The sequence below is a fragment of the Macaca fascicularis genome, chromosome 11 (assembly GCF_037993035.2).
Source record: "Macaca fascicularis isolate 582-1 chromosome 11, T2T-MFA8v1.1".
NCBI classification, from domain to species: Eukaryota; Metazoa; Chordata; class Mammalia; order Primates; family Cercopithecidae; genus Macaca; species Macaca fascicularis.
Genome location: NC_088385.1, coordinates 77,438,778 through 77,462,647, shown reverse-complemented (window position 1 = coordinate 77,462,647; position 23,870 = coordinate 77,438,778). Strand labels below are relative to the sequence as shown.

Below are 23,870 nucleotides of genomic sequence, written 5' to 3'. Positions count from 1 at the left end.
CTTGTATCTCAAAAGTGGTTGAAAAAAGTTACCATTACCTATGTAAGTCTAGATAATTGAGAGAGTGGTCTCAAAGTGGGGCATGTGCATCCCAAGAAATGTGTAAAATGATCCATTAGGGTGTAAAAATACATATTAGAAAAAAGTTTATATTTATCTTTCCCTTTCCTACTTCAAATTTTGTAAATATTTCATAATTTCCATAATACATAAGTACAATAGTACATGTATATAATTTACAAATATATAAATTTCATTAGAGGTAGACTTTTTTTTTTTTAAACTTAGAAGACAGACAATAGAAAAAAACTGAAACTTACTAACAGCTCTACCCAAAAATGGGAGATAAAGTTAGAGTACATATATAGTGGAACCAATCCAAGTGTTTTCTAGCATGTCTAGAATTCCAATATTTTAATGATTTTATCCTGTTATAAGCACTTATTAGAAGCTGAGAGACAAAAGAGATAAAGAGGCTACTTTATGTAATATCTTAAATAACAACAACAAAAAAATACCTTTGGCATACTCAATATATAGGAGAAACTTTCTTTGGAGACAGGGTATCCTATCACCAAAGCTGGAATGCAGTAGCGTGATCACGGCTCACTGTAGCCTTGACCTCCCTAGGCTCCAGCGATCCTCCCACTCAGCCTCCCGGGCCGCTGGAACTACAGGCACACACTACCATGCCCGGCTAATTTTTGAAATTTTTGTAGAGATGGGCTTTCGCCATGTTCCCTAGGCTGGTCTCAAACTCCTGGGCTCATGCAATCTGCCCACCTCGGCCTCCCAAAGTGCTGGGAGTAAAGATGAGAGCCACTGCACCCCGTCTATAGGAGAAACTTATATTATTTTCCTACAGATAAATTTGCATGAATAAGCAATTATATAGTGGAAGACTCTCCATGGCAACATTGTTGGTAATAGCAAAAAGAATTGGAAATAAATATCTATTAATAGATATTTTCATATATATTATTGTGTATTTACTTATGAAACCCACATTATTGTTCTAATAAGACCAATTTTTCAATATATAATGTAAAGTGGGGAAAAAGTTGCAAAAACTATATGAAATTTTATGATCCAGTTTATAGTTGTCTTTGTAAGTGCGTGGGTGATTGAGAGAAGGGTACATAACGCAAATTGTGGTGAGCTGTGAGAAGCAGAGCCAGAAAATCAGGAGGTGGGAAGAACTAGGGGAAGAGGGCTTTCTTTTTCATTTGCTTCCTTCTGCATTATTTGAAAACTTTAGTATAAGTATGTATTAATTTTATAATTAACATTTTAATAATGAAAACAAGGCATTGTTTTCCTTGAATTAATAGATATTGATATCATAGATATGTCTATTCAACATAAAATGAAGTGGAACTAGAACAGTAACCACATTAATTGAATAATAATGTAGGCAGACACAGTCATGAAGACTACAGAGATACCTTCGGGTATCTACTTCAGAATAACTAAGTAGGGCCAAAACTTCACTTTTAATCTATGCTGTGTCTCCATAACTGATTGGATAAGACCTACCACATTAGGAGGGTTGCTCTGCTTCACTTGCTCTTCCAATTTAAATGTTACTCTCGTCCAAAACACGCTCAGAGAAACACCCACAATGAGGTTTGACCAAATACGCAGGCAACCCATGACCCAGTCAACTTGACATATAAAATTGATCATCACAAATACTATCAAAAAGTGAAAAGACAATTCATAGAATGGGAAGGCATATATGTGATAAGGGTCTAGTGTCCAGAATATATACATAATTTTACAACACAAAATAAAAAGACAATCCAAATTAAAAATAGACCAAGGATTTCATTAGGCATTTATTCATAGAATATATGCAAATGTCCAGTAAGCCAATGAAAATATGCTCAACATTGTTAGTCGTTAGGGAAATGTAACCAAACCCACAATGAGATGCCACTTAACACCTACTAGGATGGCTATTACTAAAAAAAAAAAAAAGGGCAACAGCAAGTATTAGCAAGAATGTGGAGAAATTGGAACTCTCAGACATTGCAGGTGGAAACGTAAAATGGTGCAGGCACTTTGGAAAAGAACCTGGTAGTTTCTCAAAAAGTTAAACGTAGTTACCATATAACCCAGAAATTCCATTCCTAGGTGTATACCCAAAAGAAATGAAAGCACATATTCACGCAAAACTTAAACACAAACAGTCATAGCAAAATAATTCATACTAGCCAAAAGTGGAAACAACCCAAATGTCCATCAACTGATGAATGAATACACAAAATGTGGGTGTATCCATACAATGGAATATATTGTGCCATGAAAAGTAATGTAGTACTGATAGATGCTACAATGTGGATGAACCGTGAAAACATTATGCTAAGTAAAAGAAGTCAGACAAAACACAAGAGGCCATATGTTGTATGACTCCATTTATATGAAATGTCCAAAGCAGGTAAATCTATAGACACAGCATGTATATTAGTGGTTTCTAGAGCCTGGAGAGAGAGAGAAATACAGAGTAACTGCTAGTGAGCAGGGAGAATTTTTGGGGGGTGGGGGTGGTGAGGAAAATGTTTTAAAATTGATTGTGGTGATGCTTATACAACTAAGTGACTATACTAAAAACCATTGAATTGTACACTTTGGAAATGTGAATTTTGTTGTACATAAATTATATCTCAATAAAAATGAGGAGGCAGTATATATAACTTTAGTTTTCTATCATAAATGTTACCCATTAATATTATATAAAATTGGTTGGGAATTGCTTCTGGGCATTTTTTCATTTTGTTTGATTTAGTTAAAGCATGCTAATTTAGAACATTTTTATTTCTGGGAAAGCAAAGGGATATATTTCTTATAGCAAGCATAAAAGCGTCCTTTACATGACAAATTTCAATTCACTCTTTAAAATGTGTATATTTTGCATTCCAGAAATACTTATTTTTTTACCAGTCCATCTGCTCCTTGGACATAATATAGATAATAAAACACAGTATCAAAAATAAAAACTCCTTACTTTGTGTGGTATGACTAATATCTGCACTTGGGTGAATGGCTATTTGATTTTCAGGGTTATCTTGCAATTATTTTATCTGGCACTAGATGAGAAAGGACCCAGAAAAAAAAAATGAATTATTATGAATGGCATCAAATCAACAAATCCCAGTTGCTTACGGGGAGAGGTTTATTTTAACTATTGGCAACTGTGTTCAATAATTTATATTTAGGCATTCATCCATGTACCGATAACATGATTGTGTATTTATGCTGGCAAGAATCTGATCACAGTGATCAAATCAAGTGCATTCTCTTCATTTAATGCTAATACAGCCCTTCCAGGTAATTGACGCCTTCCTTCCTTCCACCTGAAGACTGATGACACTTTAAATATGATCTGTGGCCACAGAGTAACCCAGCAAAGTCATTGACTCTCCACTGACCAAAAGGAAGCAACTCCCTACTCTGAAATTCCAAGGTGAAAGGCCAGTGACTTGTAGGGAGCAAAGGTCATCCTGGTTTATTTGCAAAGCACCTAACTGACCAAAGCCCACGATTACATGGTGGGTGGTACACTTCTAAATGAACACTGAACAAACACAGGGATGTATATTTAAATAACTTACTGTTCTTGGGTAAACATTTGGAGAAACTCTGGAGAGAGTAGATTTTCATAATTTTGATTGAGAGTTCATTTTAGGTAAAGGCAGACCTTGATGTGCCCTGGTTAATGACTTAAGATATCTGCTTTTTTATCAAATGACTGAGGTGGAATCTAGAATCTTTCAGATAGAAACTAAAGGGTACTTTAAAAAATATATAATCCTTGGCATAAATGTAAAAATTTTCTTTGTGAATATTTAACTTTATAAATGTTTCTTTCCAATGACTAAAAACAGATTTAAGGATTTGGAATTAAAATCAAGGGCTCTTTTTTAACTTCTATGTTAAGTTCAGGGGTACATGTGCAGGTTCGTTACATAGGTAAACTTGTGTCATGGGGGTTTGTTGTACACATGATTTCATCACCCAGGTTAATACCTACTACCCCTTAGTTATCCTACTACCCCTAAATATAAATAAATATACCAAATATAATTATACTTATAATCCTACTACCCCTTAGTTATTTTTTTCTGATCCTCTTCCTCCTCCCACTCTCCACCCTCTGATAGGCCCCACCAGTGTGTGTTTTTCCCCTCTGGGTATCCATGTGTTCTCATCATTTAGCACCCATTTATAAGGGAGAATATGTAGTATTTGGTTTTCTGTTCCTGTGTTAGTTTGCTAAGGCTAATGGCCTCCAGCTCCATCCATGTCCCTGCAAAGGACATAATCTCATTCTTTTTTATGACTGCATAGTATTCCGTGGTGTATATGTAGCTCATTTTCTTTATCCATCCATCATTACTGGGCATTTAGGTTGATTCCATGTCTTTGCTGTTGTGAATAGTGCTGCAATGAACATATGTGTGAATATGTCTTTATAATAGAGCAATTTATATACCTTTGGGTATATGGGATTGCTGGGTCAAATGATATTTCTGTCTTTAGGTCTTTGAGGAATTGCCACGCTGTCTTTCACAATAGTTGAATTAATTTACACTCCCACTAACAGTGTATAAGCATTCCTTTTTCTCCACAACCTCACCAGTATATGTCATTTTTTGACTTTTTATTTTTATTATTATTTTTTATTTAAATTTATTTATTTATTATTATCATTATTATACTTTAAGTTCTAGGGTACATGTGCATAACGTGCAAGTTTGTTGACTTTTTAATAGTAGCCATTCTAACTGGTGTGAGAGGGTATCTCATTGTCGTTTTGATTTGCATTTCTCTAATTATCAGTGATGTTGAGATTTTTTTCCATATAGTTGTTGACTGCATCTGTATCTTCTTTTGGGAAGTGTCTGTTCATGTCCTTTGCTCACCGTTTAATAACAATTTTTTCTTGCAAATTTAAGCTCCTTATAGATGCTGGATATTAGACCTTTGTCTGATGCAAAGTTGCCAAAATTTTCCCCCATTCTGTAGGTTGTCTGTTATACTCTGTTGATAGTTTCTTTTGCTGTACAGAAGCTCTTTATTTTAATTAAATCCCATTTGTCAATTTTTCCTTTTGTTGAAATCATTTTTGACATCTTCATCATGAAATGCCTATGTCCTTGCCTATGGCTTGAATGGTATTGCCTAGATTTTCTTACAGGATTTTTATAGTTTGGGTTTTTACATTTAAGCCTTTGAAGCATCTTGAGTTAATTTTTGTATATGATGTAAGGAAGGGATCCAGTTTTAATTTTCTGCATATGGCTAGCCAGTTCTCCCAGCACCATTTATTGAATAGGGAATACTTTCCCATTGCTTGTTTTTGTCAGGTTTGTTGAAGATCAAATAGTTGTAGGCATGCAGCCTTATTTCTGGCATCTCTATTCTGTTCCATTGGTCTCTGTGTCTGTTTTTGTCCCAATACCATGCTGTTTTGGTTACCGTAGCCCTGTACTATAGTTGAAGTCAGGTAGCATCATGCCTCCAGATTTGTTCTTTTTGCTTAGGAGTGTGTTGGCTATTCGGGCTCCTTTTTGGTTCCATATGAATTTTAAAATGGCTTTTCTAGTTCTGTGAATAATCTTTCTCAAAAATTGTTGTAACAATTAAGTGAGATAATTCAGGTAAGCCATTTCTTACAAACTTGGCTTAATTAATGTTAAGTGCTATCATTGAATCTATAAATTGTTTTGGGTAGTATGGCCATTTTAATAATATTAATTCTTCCTATACATGAACATGGAACGTTTTTCCATTTGTTTGTATCACCTCTGATTTATTTGAGCAGTGTTTTGCAGTTCTCCTTGTAGAAGTCTTTCATCTCCCTAGTTAGCTGTATTCCTAGGTGTTGTTGTTGTTTTTTTTTTTTTTTTTTTGCGGCAATTGTGAATGGGAGTTCATTCCTGATTTGCCTCTTGGCTTGACTGTTGTTGGTGTACAGGAATGCTAGCGATTTTTGCACATTGCACATTGATTTTGTATCCTGAGACTTTGCTGAAGTTGTTTATTAGCTTCAGAAGCTTCTGGGCTGAAACTATGGGTTTTCTAGATATAGGATCATGTCATCTGCAAACAGGGATAGTTTACTTCCTCTTTTCCTATTTGAATGCTCTTTATTTCTTCCTCTTGCCTGATTTCTCTGGCCAGGATGTCCAATACTATGTTGAGTACAAGCGGTGAAAGAGGGCATTCTTGTCTTGTGCTGGTTTTCAAGGGGAATGCTTCCAGCTTTTGCCCATTCAAGTATGATGTTGGCTGTGGTTTTGTCATATATGATTCTTAGTATTTTGAGGTATGCTCCTTTAGTACCTAGTTTATTAAGTTTTTAACATGAATGGATGTCAAATTTTATCCTTTTCTGTATCTATTGAGATAGCCATGTGGTTTTGTCTTTAGTTCTGTTTATGTGATGAATTACATTTATTGATTTGTATATGTTGAACCAACTTTGCATCCCAGGATAAAGCCTACTTGTTCTTGGTGGGTAAGCTTTTTGATGTGCTGCTGACTTTTGTTTGCCAGTATTTTAGTGAGGATTAATGCATCAATGGTCTTCAAGGATACTGGCCAGAAGTTTTCTTTTTTATTGTATCTCTGCCAGGTTTTGGTATCAGGACAATAGGTGTCATTTCTGGTCTTACAAATAAATGAATATATTTAATTTATTTGTAATGGTCAGGATTAAAAGGGTTCTTTGGTAGTTGATTGCATAAAGAGACGGGGATTATTCATTGTATTGTGCTACCTAGAAAATGCCATGTGTGTGTGTGTGTGTGTGTGTGTGTGTGTATTTGTATTTGTATTTGTATTTAAATCAGCTGAAATTCAAAGAAGACTTCTCATTTCACAAGGAATGACTTAGTCATTGAGACTTATTAATTTTTTAGCATTATCTTTTTCTTAACTAATTATATAAGCTAGAAAAATTAACTTAGGAACTAAAAATAGGACTACCATCATTTTATTATTTTGTTGAAAGGGAAACAGCCTCCTCACCATGAGTGACAGTCAAAACAATACCAAATGCCAAAAAAAAAGAGTAAAAATTAATCATCCTTGGTTACAAAACAAAGCGGTAGATTTTCTTCCTTTTTCTAAACAAAATTAACATAGATCTTTAGGATGTTAATGCTAAGACTTTATTGATGCTTAAACAAGATTCAAACTGAATCACAACTGTAACATTTACCTACATAAGCTTGGCTTCTCCACTCAAAATTTTCAGACTCCTGTTTAACACGGTTCCCCCAATTCCTGTATTTTCAGGAGGATTGAAAAAACCATCAAAGCACAGTAATTACATATAGCATCCCTCTAACCAATTCATTTGCAACTGTTCATCCACACAGACATCAAAAGTGTTGCTCTCCATGTGTTCATGACTGGGTACAACAGGAAAACTCAAGTCAAAGTCTTTGGCCTCAATGTGTTCACACTTTACTGCAAATCATTTCTAGTGAATATGATATATATTGGATACATATTGGGAAAATTGCTAAGAAGTCTCAGAGGATAGAGCCCCTGGCATTTGGAGGATTGAACCTGAAAGTGTTGGGGCAAGCTCACTTGAGGCATAGAGAACAGAGCTGCAGGTAGATTGTCTGCCTGGGACACAGGTCTGGATAAGAATGTGACAGGAGATAAGGCTGGAGAAATACACAGTAGATAGATTAGGAAGCATCTTATGTCTAAAGGGTAGCTACTTGTGGGTTTTATCATATTTTCAGTGCTCAGACATCATTCCAGTGAAATCTGGAAAAAGTATATCGAACTAGGAGATTTTAGAGTTAGGGAAGCTTGCTAAGGAACAACTGCAAAGATCTGAACCAAAGATGAAGAGAGTTTGAGCTACATCAATATCAGCAAGCTCCAAGAGTCTGTCTTCATGCCTCTTCCACACTGCGAGTGTCCACTGACTTCTCCAAACTCAAGAGATTTTGAGTTAGTTTTTAAGACTTCTTGACTGAAAAGTAATTAGGGAAATGCACAAACATTGAAGTACAAGGATGTTCATTACAGTTTTGTTTATAGTGGTGAAAAAATTGAAAATGCCTTAGTGTCCAAAAATAAGGTATTGGTTAACTAACTATAACACATCTCAATAATGGAATACTATCAATTGTTTGAAAAGAGTGTTTAAAAAAACTTGAGAACATGAAAAGACATTCATGATATAGTTTTTTAAAAAAGTAAATAATATGCAATGGTTCTGTGCCTATTTCCTTTTTTAAAAAGTAAATCATAAAAGAATATATTGAATAAAAATCTAGATTTTTGTCATACATATAAGGACTTGAAGGACATATACAAAAAATATTCTTAGCAGTTTAAATATTGGTATCATGAAATTTGTAAAATCTCTATTTTTAGCTTTTGTCTAGTTAACAGGCATTATTTTTGAATCAGAAAAACATTGTTAATTTTAAAGACATTAGGTATAAGTGTTACGGACTTGAAGTATAAAAAATAGTCCCAACTTAGACGACCATTGATTTTGCATGTGTAATACTGCTGCTAACTCTTAATTACTGACCAATTTTCTCAACTTTACCTTCTTCAAATGTTCATCAGTGTATACTCATGTAGCTCCCACATAGCTGTGTAGAGAGTGAAGTAAAAATCACCATGTTAATTATGATAAAAATTCATATATGTTATTATATCCCAGACATTAGGCTGGAAATTTTCACATATTCTTGCTTATTTATCTTTTATGGTGTGAGTCGCCTTTGTGCGTTTTATTATTATTCCCATTTGCCTATTATCTAGTCTAAGATTCAAGTTGCTTAAGCGAAATACAGAACAATGATTAAACTCATTTGCCAAGGTCAATATTTCAAGAGTAATGTGACAAGTTCAATGTATCTGGTTCTTTTAAATGATTGTTTTGATTTTTTTTATTGTAAAATAAGGGTGTAGTAAATTTTGCCTTGTCCTATACACATATAAAAGGTCAGACATCATTTTATGAATTCAAAACATTTATAGATTCAATCAAAAGGCATAGCAACATTCTATCTAGTGAGGTAGGTCCTTTCAGGTAGGAAAATGAATCATTTCCCACACTAAAAGTGTTCTCTATGTTAAAAGATTTTCTTTTAACTTTAGGGTGAAATTCATTTATCATCTTCCTGGGTTCATGCCTGGCATGTTCTATATTTATTATTATTTCTTCCCTTCAGGATTTCCTTTGGGAAATTTTATTATGGATGGTCACAATACCTACTCATTTATTTCAGCTTCTTGAAATTGGTAACACTCCATTTATGTCACAATTTAACTTTCTTAGTGTTCCGTGTTTATTTCTGTTTTATCCTATCACCTTTCAAGTGATCCAGAAAGAGGGTTGGTACTATATATAATTTATTGGAAGATAAAGAGATGGAAACAGCATACTATTATTAAATGCTATTAACCTTGGAACTAAAAATCATAGAATTGGGAGTTGCAAAGAACTGCCGATGCCACTCAGTCCACACAAAGTAAAGGAATTCCATCTCTCCATTTCTCCATTTTTGTCTCCTTCATTATTCAAATGAGCAAAAACTTGTGTTTTTGTTTTCTTTTTCATTCTATTTAAGTAGAGTTATTCTAGAAAACTAAATATGTGGAAAAGCTGAATATGCAAAATTAAATAAGAAAAATTAAGTTGTGGGTGAGAGGGTTTAAAGGCCACCTTTTATGATCAAGCCAAGACTGTCAGATTCATGGCCACTATAACACACAAGGATGAATAGTTGGACTAAAGGATTCAAGATCACATTTTCAGTTCTTAAGAGAACATCAACATTAAAGTTCTTGCTTCTCACCACATAAGATTTGACATGTACACTAATGAAGACAGCTCTAGACAAATTATGTATACTTTTTACAGAATCAAAAGAAAAGATCTCAGAGGTCAAATCTGTTTGCTTTCATTCTGTACTAAATTCTTCTTATAATCTTTAAAATCCATATTTTTCCGTTCTCCAGTATTTCAAGATAAGCAGCTGCCACCGTTTCCCACTGAAACTTAATTTAATAATCCAATAGTTTCAGAAGTACATCTTCCGGGACTACAAGAAAAAATGATCATTTGTTTCATTTTGTTCTCTTACTTCCATTTCCATTCTTTATTGGGTGCTAAATGAGGTATACTGCTTGAAGTTTCACTGTTCTCAGTGACCAAAGTACTGTAAAAACAGTAGCATGTCTGAGAATGAGCCCGTAGACATGATACTAGAAATTTTAGCCCTTTCTGCCTAAATTCCGCTTCCAAAGTCTAGCATTATGGTCCTCAACTACCAGGAAAATAAATGCCTGGTTTCTGAGTTATTCCAACACTCAATTGTAATGTTACTATAATTTTAGCTATGTTTTCTTCCCACCTGTAAGTTATCGGAAACTGATGTCATTAGAATTGAACAATTTTGACCCAAAGTTGTTTATATTCCCTTGCTGAAATGGATGTGTCGCCCCGGCCCATAATATTTATACATATTTTCCTTTTTAGTTAATTATAATTAGCATGCTGTTTATTGCATTCCTTTTACTTTTCCCTAAGAATTTGCTTTTTCCTTCAATTGTTTGCATTGGTATCTTTTGAATTTCCTCCCTCTTATTTATTTTTTGGCATAAATAATAATTGTTGCTGCAGCAGGAGCTTGATAAAGCTTTTTATTATGTTCCCTTTTGTCCAACAGCAATCATGAGGCATTAAAAAGGCTAAACAGTTTGCCCACAGTTCCAAGACAAAATAAAAGTAAAGCTTTCAGTAGAGTTTGTTCTTACTTTTCACATTCCTTTTTTATTAAAGGTATAGTTCTCCTATTATTTATGTTGATTTTTTTCCTAAATTCTGTAGATTTTTTTTCATATGTCTTAATTGGAATTTTCCCATAAGTTTATATGTTTATCTTGTTTTTGAAATGTCTTTCTGACTGTAATATATAAATGGTTATTATTTAAGTCAGTTAGCATGAAAATGTTTCCACGACTCTCTGCTTACCACAGAATCCTTAGAAAATTAACTCATTAAATCAAATAGACCCTAGACACGGGATCTCAAAAGCTTCTAATCTCCCAGGTTTAGGCAGCGTATGCTATGGGAAATCAAAACAGAAGTCGATACACCCTCATGATGTTCTGGGGCCTCTTTTATCTGGCTTTTTAAATTTTTTTATTTCTGACATGGGGTCTCACTCTGTCACCCAACCTGGAGTATGACAGTGGTGCAATCTTACCTCACTGCAGCCTGGAACTCCCAGGCTCAGTCTTCCAGCCTCATCCTCCCAAATAGCTGAGACTACAGGCAAGCACTACAACATCTAGCTATTTTATTTTTTTGGAGAGACAGGGTCTTGCTATGTTGCCCTGGCCAGTCTCAAACTCCTGGCCTCAAGTGATCCTCCTGCCTCATTCTCCCAAAGTGCTGGGATTACAGGTGTTAGCCAACATCCCTGGACTCTTGTTGGGCTTTTTATAGTCTTACGGTGTCTATGACTGTTGCTTCTCTCTCATCTCTCTTACATAGGCCTGCCCCCCAATTTCAAAATATATTTTTATATGAGAGAACTCTAGTTCAAAATGCTTCTATGTTGTTCTTCAAAGTTGTATTAATTTATTCTCCTACACTTTTTTTCCTGCCAGTTTCTTTAACTCTCTACCAAAAACTCACCTATTAAACATTTGCTTTCAAAGCCCAACTTAAATGACTTCTACCTCATGAATCTGCTCCGACCACTCTAGATGGAAGAGACCTCACCATCTAAAGCATGAGCATCACTCCGTTGACAGAGGGCAGGCACTTTTGTCTCTGGAGGCTGAAAATTTGACTGAATGGCATGGTGATTTTAAATGGCATATGACTACCAATCCCTTAAGCAGCCTCTCTCAACTTCATACTAAAATGTCTATAAAGCCTACCAAAGCTGAGGTCTCACAAATGCCCTAAATATGAAGACCAATTGGTAAACTATTAGTAGAATCAGTAAAGATGTTCCGTCAATTTGAAGTCCAGAACTGAATTGAAAAACTTTAAAAACTACTTTCCCACTAAACATAGATTAAAATTCTTGGTCCATGAGTAGAACGATTCTTTGCTCTTCTTCAACTATTTGCCTCCTACTCAGAAGCACAGGAACCATATCAACCACCACCAAAAACCAGAAAAGAAAAAGTGGAGTGGGAAAATGATCCCTCTATTAGGTAGTCAGTATTTTATGAGCATCTATAATAAATGCTATTCCCTAATCCCTAACCCAGTGATCCAAAAGAGTTAAGAATAATAATAGGATGAGAAAAGGTTTTCAGAAACATGTCCCCCAAAATATATAGGCATATCAATATTCATTTATTAAAGTAAGTTGTGAGGGCAAATATAAAATTAACAGGAAAGAAAGTAATATTGATAAAATTTGCGGTGAAGATATGACTCTGAATCCCTTCAAATAACACAATGGTTGCAATGTACAAGGTAAAAACTGTTAGAAGGAAAAATAACAAGCACAATTATTGTGGAGGACTCACATACATATCTCAGGCTTTGACAAATCCAGTAGAAAAAAAGGAAGGAAAGAATAGGTTGGAATACAGTAATATCTTCAATAAAATAATAGTATAATAAATAAGGTGATATATATATATGTGCAGATAGATACTTACAAACATATACACATAATCAAACTAGTTGCCAGCAGAACATCTGTGAAATATTTAGAAAATGTTATAGTGTTTATCTCAAAAAAAAAATCAAGAAGTTTCAACTATTAAAAGGCCAGCCATTCTCTAATTTCCATGAACTATAACTGGAAATTATAAGGAAAATAAATGTCTAAACATACAGATATCCATCAAATTAAAGTGGAAATTAAAATCTCAATTACAAACCATTTAGAAATTAACAAAAATGACATTACATATCAAATTATAGAATGGCAGCAAAAATGCAACCAGAGGCAGATTCATTAGAGAAGAAAACTGATAGATTTTTGTTAATGGATTTTGTTGTTGTTGTTTTTGTATATTCCAATAGTTTTCCACTATTTGAAATTAAGCTGAAGCCACTATAATTATTTCTTAATGTCACATTCTGGAGTAGGTATTAAAATGCCAGAGGGCATAATTTGCTGGGACTAGCGTCTACTCTTGCTATCTTTATTCTCATATATTTTGGCCTGTTGTTCCCTGTTCTCTACTTCCTTGAGACGCCAACTACTTGGCACCATATTTGATCTGACACACACCTACGGCCCCTTTAAATGTAACAGTTCTTGTAAACACCATCTCTGACTTCAATTCTCAGTCTCTCACATGCTGTTTTATAGTTACCCCTTGGTCCACACAGCTGGTATTACTTGTAAAAGGCATCCTTACTTTCTACTCAGGACTCAGGGTCTGTATTAGTTGTAAGAGCATCACCTTGCCCCCCAACAGGAGAATGGGAATTATCAGAGGAAGATAAATTGTAACTCATTTTAAGGGTCTGTGATTTCTATGGCCCCTTTTAAGTTTACCGCAAAATTAAATGAATTCATATGTCAATTCACATATGCATGCACACATATACACATAAATAGAGGATACAGAAGCCATCTTTTTAAATTTTTATCTATTGCTTTATTTATTTATTTTAGAGCCAAGGTCTCTCTCTGCTGCCCAGGCTGGCGTGCAGTGGCACCATCACAGCTCACTGCAGCCTCAACCTCCCGGGCTCACATGATTCTCTCACCTCAGCCTCCCTAGTAGCTGAGACTACAAGTGTGGGTCACCACATCCAGCTGCTTTTTGTATGTTTTGTAGAGTCGGGGTTTTGCCGTGTTGCCCAGGCTGGTCTTGAACTCCTGAGCTCAGACAATCCACCCACATCAGCCTCCCAAAGGGCTGGAATTGCCGTCATGAACTACCTCACCTGGCCCCAGAAGCCATTTTTTAGGGATTCTCTCAGAAGATATCTATAGATATAGACATGGATATATAGATATATAGCTTTTCCTAACTTTTTTTACTTTTCCTTAATTTTTCACTTAATATTATTAGCCAACCTATGATTTCTGTAATAAGTATATGCATTCATAAATTATAGCATATTTTCTCAATTTAGAGTTCTTTCCAACAACAAAATTGTTATTTTTCTCTAAAGGAACTATGGGTAGTTGCTATGGCCAACCATGGTACTAAAAGAGAAAATATAGTTGGTTGTAATTTCTGTGAAAGTTCCCACGGTGTTGTGTGCATGTACAGAAAGACAAGTTTTTGCAATCAAAATAATTATGTGGTGTTTAAACATAACATTCTTCTCCAATGTAGACGAGGGTCCAATGTATCTCTTACGTTGGACATGAGTAGCTTGGGGAACATTGAACCCTTTGTGGCTATACCGACACCACGGGAAAAGGTAGCAATGGAGTACCTGCAGTCAGCCAGCCGAATTCTCACAAGGTCTCAGCTGAGGGACGTCGTGGCAAGTTCACATTTACTCCAAAGTGAATTCATGGTGAGCCTTCTGTTTGTTATTCGCTCTTCAGTCGGTATTTTGAAACACAGGGCGCTAGAGACATATGGAAATGATACTGTCCTATACTTAAGCAGCCTACAATAAACAAATAGCAAAGTGAAATGGTTTTAGATTCACTCCCGTCTCATCCACTATTGATAAGTATTAAAACTGGAATGTAAGAGCTAAGTTAAGGCAGAATACACAGGAAATGACCAAGCAACTAAGTGGTATAGGGAGCTGGGCAGAGAAGGGGCATTCCAGGACAAAGAATAGCCTTGCTGTCACTGTCTGGGGAATTAAACTGTTCCGTTTAACTGGAACATTGAAATCGAGGTGGGAAGTGGCAAAAGTTGAGCCTCAGAAGTATAAAAGAAACCCAAACCTTAATATATATTTAGAATCTTGGACTTTATCTTGTGTTTTAGATAGATCATTCTATTTGCAGTGGAGTAGGCACTAAAAGGGAGCAGTTTAGAGGCTCTAGCATTAATCCTGTGGAATTGCATTAGTGGCCTAAACTAATACAGTAGAAGGGAAAATGGAGAGAATCTGTAGGAATTTACAAGAAGTGGGATTAATTGAATGAGGCAGCCAAAAGTAATGGAAAAGCCAGGGGTTGATATTCGTGTTTTTGTGTTGGCCAGCAGGGTACATATGGTGCCCTTTAATGAAATAAGGAACACAGGAGGAAGGCCAAGTGTGGGCTAAAAAGAATGATGAATTCAGTTTTAGACATACCAGTGTTGCTGGTGAAAGCTTAAAGCATGATAACATATATCAACTCAGAGAACATGAAGTCAGATTAAATCTTCTTATGTCTAATTGTTGCCCAAGGGAAATATTGACTTTATTGATCACCTCTTGCATTTTAAATCAGTTGTACATCTTAAGCCATATTGGTTGAGTACATGAATTGATTATTCTAGGGTCAGTTCAGGCATTTGCAGCCACCCTAATGGTGGAAGATTCGGCGATGGGTTGGATCTACTATTAGCCCCATCAACTATTATTAAGTGTCCAAAGTAAAATACAAACATGAACATCAGACTCTGTGGTGTATCATATTTTACATGTGAAGAAAATGAGTCCTGTAGGAATGAAAGAACAAGTCAGTGGTCACACAGCTAGCCAAAGGCACACCTAGAGCTTTTTCTTTCTAGAACTGCAGACAGCTTTGTTTATGAAATAAGACCTTACCATAGCCCACTTCCCTGAAAGGAAATTGAAGGCCAAGAAGGAGTACCCAGGAGAAAGAGAATGCTGGAAGATGACAGATTGTCAGTGTGTGTCAGAAAACAGAAGGTGAGAAGGAAGAAGGGGAGGAATAAAGATATTACCTTTGTGGCTTTGCCCAAAGACACTAACACGCTTGAAATTACCAAACATGAACATGTGTTTTCCATGGAATATTCAGCAATTTTGCTTATTTTTATAACTTGGAATTAACAGTTTAAAACATTTAGTTGGAGCAGAAAATAGGGATAAATATCATGGATAGCTAGCATAGTGCAAGTATAGGAAAAAGTATTTTAAAAGTAAGTAAGTTGGGGCCAGGTGTGGTGGCTCACGCTTGTAATCCCAGCTACTCAGGAAGCTGAGATGGGAGGATCACTTGAGCCCAGGAGTTTGAGGTTACAGTGAGCTATGATTGTGCCACTGCACACTGACCTAGGTGACAGAGCGAGACCCCATCTCTAAAAATAAATAAATTAATAAACAAATAGCTGTTTCTCTCTGTAGACCAAGTCTCAAATTTATGTAGTCCAGCTTTTCTGAAATTTTCATATTGACCAAAAACTAGGATAATCTGAATGAATTTAAAGATGATTTATTTTATTTCAACAAATATTAGACTGCTAAGTTAAATTTTCTACTGGAGAAAGTTTAAGCAGTAAAAATAGTATTTTATTTGATCAAAGATTTAACATCAGTCATTAAATGACATAGTCATTTTGTTCACATTAATCTTATCAAAGGTAGAGAACATACTGTTTTGTATAATCAAATCCTTAAACAAATGTTTGTTTGGATCCTTTTGAAAACTTTGGCTTGTTGCTTTATTTGTCCTGATTAGCTACAGATGCACACCTTTTTAGATCTAATGCACTTACATACAGCCACTCTTTTTCTATTGTTCCCTGTCCAATCACTTGAGGCACATAATGTATACTCTGACAAAATAAGAATATTAATGTTCTTGTTAAGTGGGAGAAACAGTGTTTGAATGCCTTTCACTAAAAACATTGCATTTACAACTACAAATGGAACAGTCCAATTATCAACCATTTCTTAATTCAAAAAAAGTCATGTCATCATCACTTGAATTAACAAAAAAGCCTTTATATTTACCATTTTGGGAAAGAGGTTTTAATAATCCTAAAAGAGTCACTATTCGTGTGAAAAGATAATGTTTTCACACTAATATATTTTAGCACTAATATATATAGTAACACATGTGTTACTATATATATTATAACACAAAATATAACGTGTGTTACAATTTTTTAACACAAAAATTATAGTAAGATTTTTGGTACTAAAGTTACATAAAAACTAGAATATATTTGAATACATCTTTTTTTAAAAAAAATTCACTTTTTAGCATCTGTCTAATCGTTCTAGCAATTATGTCACACCAGGATTCTTAAAATCTAACCAGTGTTATATGTCTCCTTACTGACTATGTATTAAGCAATATTTTCTAACACAGAGAGCTGTTTCTTAGAAGTCAGCTTGTCCGGATGCAGCTGATACGTTTAGGAAAGGAAGGGTGTTGGTCCACCAAAGGTAGTAGGTCTGTTGTTTTTAAGTGGCTTTGAAGTCCAGTAGAACTCTGGATCAGATGGCCCCCTGTGAAGATTTTCTTTGTGGCAGTATTAGATACACTAGTTTGATATTACTTATTTTTGCAGGAAATACCGATGAACTTTGTGGATCCCAAAGAAATTGATATTCCGCGTCATGGAACTAAAAATCGCTATAAGACCATTTTGCCAAGTAAGCTTCTTGGTTTTATAATTTGCATTGTATGTGGGGCAAGGGGAGGGATAGCATTAGGAGAAATACCTAATGTAGATATGGGTTGATGGGTGCAGCAAAAGCAAGCCACCACAGCACATGTATACCTATGTAACAAACCTGCACATTCTCCACATGTATCCCAGAACTTAAAGTATAAATAATAATAATAATTTACATTGTAAAGCACAAGACAAGTCTTCCTATTAACCCTTACCTCAGCATTTCCAATTCTTACAACACCCACCTTCATATCAAATTCAGAATTACAAACACATGTCAAGACTAATAATCATTAAAGTTATCTGAAGTTAACGATTTTGCTCTTTTACTCTTATAATAATGTCCAGGTCACAATTCCAATAGACACATATTCTAAAATTTTGTTGTGCCACACATGGCTACCTGATTTTTGTCAAGGGTCAAACAATTCAATGGGAAAAGGAGAGTCTTTTCAACAAATGAACTAGAAACACCCAGATATCCACATGCAAAAAAATGAAGTTGGAGACAAAAATTGACCAAAATGGACCAGAGACCTACACATAGGAGCTAGAACTACAAAACTCATAGACGAAAACAACTGTAAATCTTCATGACCTTGAATTAGTCAGTGGTTTCTTAGGTAAGCCAGCAAAAGCCCAAACAGCAACAACAAAAAAATTGAACTTCATTAATATTAAAAAGTTTTGTGCTTCAAAGGATACCTTTAAGGAAGTCAAAAGACAACTGATAGAATGGAAGAAAATAAATATTTGCAAATCATGTATCTAATAAAGGACCTGTATCTACAATATGCAAATCTTACAACTCAGTAATAAAAACACAGCCCAAAAAATAAACAAAAGATTTCAATGGATATTTCTCCCTAGAAGATGTACAAATGACCAACAAGCATATTAAAATATGTTTAACATCACTAGCCATCAGGGAAATCAAAACTACAGCAAGACAGTACTTTATATCCATGAGGATAGCTATAATTTTAAAAATAGGCAATAAAAAATGCTGGCAAGGACGTAGAGAATTGGAAACTTAACACTTTAGTTTTAAGTACAGATACAGCTACTTAGGAAAACAGTTTGACAGTTCCTTAAAAGATAACACTGAGTTGCTATATGACCTGGACACCCTACTTCCAGGTAAATATTACCTTGGACTCAGGAAGGGGAACATCACACACCGGGGCCTATCATGGGGAGGGGGGAGGGGAGAGGGATTGCATTGGGAGTTATACCTGATGTAAATGACGAGTTGATGGGTGCAGCACAACAACATGGCACAAGTATACATATGTAATAAACCTGCACGTTATGCACATGTACCCTACAACTTAAAGTATAATAATAATAAATAAATTAAAAAATAAAAATAAAAAAAAAAGAAATGAAACGTGTGGTTCACACAAAAATGATACAAAAACATTTATAACAGCATTATTCATAATAGTGAAACAGTGGCAACCATCAGCTGAGAAATGTAGTATAGTCACACAATAGGATCAATAAAAGGGAACAAGGTACTGATGAACCTTGAATGAACCTTGAAAACATCATGCTAAGTGAAAGAAGCCAGACACAAAAGACCTCATATTTTGTAGTCCATTTATATGAAATGTCCAGATAGCCAAATCTAGACAGACAGAAAGTATCTTAGTGGTTGCTTAGCATTAGGGGATATGGAGAATGACTGCTAAAGGACCTGTATTTATTTTGGGGCTAGTTGAATATTATAAAATTGATTTACAGTGATTGTTGCACAGCTCTGTGAAAATAAAAAGAAAAAAAAACTGTGATGGCACATGAAATGGAGGGATTGTATAGAATGTGAATTATTTCTCAATAAAACTATTACCAAAAAAATGTCACTGTGCCTAACGATGACCTACAGTCCTTGTTAGTCCTGTGCCCAACCCCAGGGATTTCGTTTAAGTAGATCTGCTGTTGAGCACAGAAAGCTACTTTTAGGAAACACTTAGGTGATTCCAATACAGATGAAACCAGGACCCACTTTGAGAACCACTACTATATGTGAAACTAGACTGAGCTTCACGGAATTTATTAATGTCAAGCAATGACCTGAATGCCAGGGACCAGTAAGAAATAAGAAACAGTCTATAAAATCAAGGAGGTCACAGACTAGAAAGGAGAGTCATATAAATGGTAATTATGCTCAGTGCATAGGCCAGAATAAAGATACTGCCCAAGCAGTGTAGGAGTTCAGAGAGGACTGGGTAATTAATTCTGCTCAGAGAAATTAGGCAAAAAAAAAAAAAAAAAGGAGAGGAAGTAATATTTTCTATGACTAAACAAACAGATATAGTTGGAGTTTTGGCAAAATCAGTAAACATCTCATGACAAAGCTCAGGAAAGATGGAGCCACAAAGTCTTTTTAAGTTTTGACATTGAAATAGTAATCTTCAAAATTTAGTTCGTTAACTCATTCATAAGACACCAAATTCTTTATATTCATAGTAACAGTGATATAATTAAAGAATTACTGTCAATACTGTTTTTGGCCTTCCCCTTCTGGTGGAATTGGAAATGCATTGTTAACCTATAACATATTTTAACTGCTGTATATAGTTAAATCTATTTACCTAAAGTAGAGTCACCATTGGAAGTTATTTTATGACTATACTTGGCCAAAGGGGATGAAAGTGCTGCGTGTTAGAATTAGTGTTCTCTCTCTCTCTGTTAAAATTTTTATCAAAATACACCAAACATAAGTAATAAGGGAATATACCTCCATCACAATTTTATATACCCAAACCATCATCTAATTTTAGAAGGATTTGGAAATTATTAGCATTAGATCAGAGTTCAGCCTTCTCCATTTCCTGCCCAGATGATATCAGACAACTGCTTTACAGTCCTGTGTCAGCTTTTCCGTTCACAGAACTGGGTGGACCTCTGAATTCAGGGCACCTGTGCTGACAGCTGATGTTGCAAATGATGGATTTTCTGTTGAAAATGTCTGCAGCCTGAATGCCCCACCCACCACCCCCTGTTGCACAAAATATAATTTAGGAAATACAGCTTAGAAAAGCCACGCTATTGGGTGAAAGTATCCAAAAAGCCTGGAATGAATACAGAAAGATGTTCTTTATGATTTTAGACTGTAATATGAGCTAAACTTGAAATATTATATAAAATGGTGATTATTAAACGATCAAGATTTTAAACATTATGATTGTTTTTAGTTTTAACCTACACTAAACTCTTCTTAGTTCTAAAAGCTTGACAGCTTGTACATAACAGCAACATTATACAATTCTGAGAATGCCTTGCAACAGATATATGGGTGGACAAGAATCAATTATGAATAAATCAATTTATAAATTAAATTATAGTCATTTCTCTAAGGACAATGTTATCTTGGCTCAGATTAAAATGCTAAAGTCAAGTTTATATCAAATTATTTTGCAATGTAAACAAATATTAGTGATAAAAATACGTCTACATCCTCAATAACAAAAGTAGTAGGAAAAAACAATCATACATCCATAGAAAATTATTAGCACACAACAAAATATAATACTGTAATAATAAGTTTACATTTTTTATTTTTATTTTTAGATTCAGGGGGTACCTGTGCAGGTTTGTTACAAGGGTATATTGTGTGATGCTGCTGTTTAGGATTCTTCTGACCCCATGACACCCAGATAGTGAACATAGTACCCAATAGGGAGATTTTTCGCCCTTCTCCCTTTCCCTCCCTCCCTTTTTTTGGAGTCCCCAATGTCTATTCTTTTCATCTTTATGTCTATGTGTATCCAGAGTTTAGCTCTCACTTATAAGTGAGAACATGCAATATTTGTTTTTCTGTTCCTGTGTTAATTTGCTTAGGATAATGGCCTCCAGCTGCATCCATGTTACTGCAAAGGGTATGATTTTGTTCTTTATTATGACTGCGTAGTGTTCCATGGTATATGTGTACCACATTTTCTTTATCCAATCCACTGTTGATGGGCATCTAGGTTGTTTCTATGTCTTTGTTATTGTGAATAGTGCTGCACTATATAATAAATGTTATGCATATTTCTCTTATGCAGTCAATGTATTGATACAAATATAAGATAATATAGATACAATCAAAGAATGCCATTTACTCAGGCCATCATTTTATATATAAAATTTTAACATCTAATAATGTTTCCTACTTAAATTATGTTTCCTTTTTTATTATATAAAGTGCCTAGCACAGAGTAGATATGCAAATAAGCAAACCACTCATTAAAGCAACAAGTTATGTAGCTAAAGCAAGATATTGGAATTAGATTTGATTTCCTACCACAACAAAAACATTGACAATTTTTGGCATGATAGTTAATCTCCCTATGCCATCCTTTATTCCCAAAAGTAGTGATAATAATACTCTCCTACAAGGCTATTGAGAAAATTAAATGATAGTATATGTAAAATGCCTATTAAAGTTCCAACTAATAGTAAGCCCTCAGCTAATGTTAGTTTCTCTTTCCCTCCCTATCTAATTGAAGATGAATCCATTACTAACCTCAGAACCAATTCCAGGAAATAGGGGCACCATGTATAGAGAAGTTTACAGTTTTAAAGGCAAAGTACTCAAGAGCCACATTTTCATTCATTTATAACAGTAGTGATGAAAATTATGATGATGATGATGATGATACATTTTTTGTTTAATTCTTGGCTTTTCTTTTAGTCCAAGCTATATATTACAAGAGTTTTTCTTGGAAACCTACATTTCCCCATACACAGTTATATGTTGTATTCTTGCATTTGTAAAAGGAAGTATTTGGAGCCACACACAGTGGCTCATGTCCTGGAGTTTGAGACCAGCGTGGGCAATATAATAACACTCCATCTCCACCAAAAAAAAAAAAAAAAAAAAAAAAGTTTAATTACAAGCCTGGGCAACATGGCAAAACTTCATCTCTACCAAAAAATACAAAATGTAGTCAGGTGTGGTGGTGCACATGTGTAGTCCCAGCTACTTGGGAGGCTGAGGCAGGAGGATCACTTGAGCCCAGGAGGTTGAGGTCGCAGTGAACTGTGATCGCATCTGGGAGTAGCCACTGCAATTCAGCGTAGGCAACAAAGTGAGACTCCCCTCTCTGAATTTTTAATAAAAAAGAATTTGGAAACCTCTAAATAGTTGGAAAGCACTGTAAGTTACTAATTACCAACATAATTTAGCTTGACAGGGAAACTGTTTCTAAGCAGTTTTTAGATTTCCCACTAAATCATATACATCATAGGCATTATAAAAACTGAAGGAAGCAGACCTCTTTTCAAGCCTGAATGGTGTAGGATGTTTATGGAAATTTCTAACAATCAGTGGATACTGAAAGGCATGAAAGATTTCTTGTCCTCTTTGCTAAGAAAAGAAAAAAAAAATCTAGAAAGTCAAAAACAGGGCTTTAACTCTTTCTAATAGAAATTAATTCTGACGTGAAACCCTCTGTGGGCCACATCCCAAATAGAAATCACAAAGGATACAAAAGTGAATTAAATACAGCCTTTGCCCTCTAGGGGCTCACCACACTCCATTGAGGGAAGGCAAAAATTTAAGCACTTAAAATACAAGATGATAAATACTAAAATAAAACTCAGGGAACCCAGGCAAAGAAGAGAATGCCTAATTCTGCCTGGGAAGGTCAGAGAGAACTTCGGAAAGAGAGTGTTTTCTGAATTGAGCCCTGAAGAATGAGGAAGACTTTACCATGCAGAAGAAGGCAAAGGAAACAATATGTGCAGAAGCATAAAATCTGCCAGAACATAGAATATTGGGGAGGTTGCCCTAAGTCCATGGGGCTAGATTATATGATACACGTGGGAAAGCAGCTGTTGGTGAGGCTTGGGGATGATCATTATCATTAAGGATGTGCTGTATCTTGCTAAGGACCCTCTTGGCATTCATCTTCTAGGCCTGCACTATCAAGTAGAGCAACCAGAACCCACTTATGGCTAGGTCAATTTACACTTAAATGAATTAAAATTAAATAAAATTAACTTTATTTCCTCAGTTTTTACTAGCCACATTTCAAGTGCTTGAAAGCTAGAGGTTACATTTTTGGACAGCACAGATAGATAATATTTTCATCACCTCAGAAAGTTCTATTGATCAGGGCTGCTCTAAGTTGAATTATCAATAAGTATATAAATATAATACTTAGGTATGTAAATACAGTAAGTATAATAAAATTGAGTCCAATGGACAAATAGGATTATATACAATACCTTCTTGGAAATTCACAGGGTCCATTTATATACTGAAGACCCTGAGAAGTCCTGCAGTAAAAAGAATATGGTTCAGATTTGTTTAGTCCAATGTTTCCCATATTTAGTTGGTTACT

The 23,870-nt window shown here is 35.0% G+C and overlaps 1 protein-coding gene across 4 annotated transcripts in view; it reads left to right on the top strand.

The window, feature by feature from the left end:
- The window catches only part of PTPRR (protein tyrosine phosphatase receptor type R), a 278,487-nt gene that overhangs the window by 194,100 nt on the left and 60,517 nt on the right, over window positions 1-23,870 (top strand). For all 4 annotated transcript variants that reach the window (XM_005571532.4, XM_005571534.4, XM_045365610.2 and 1 more), the window contains 2 exons: window positions 14,326-14,512; window positions 17,428-17,512. In XM_005571532.4, coding sequence (XP_005571589.3) covers window positions 14,326-14,512; window positions 17,428-17,512 — 272 coding nt within the window. The remainder of the gene's footprint in view (window positions 1-14,325; window positions 14,513-17,427; window positions 17,513-23,870) is intronic.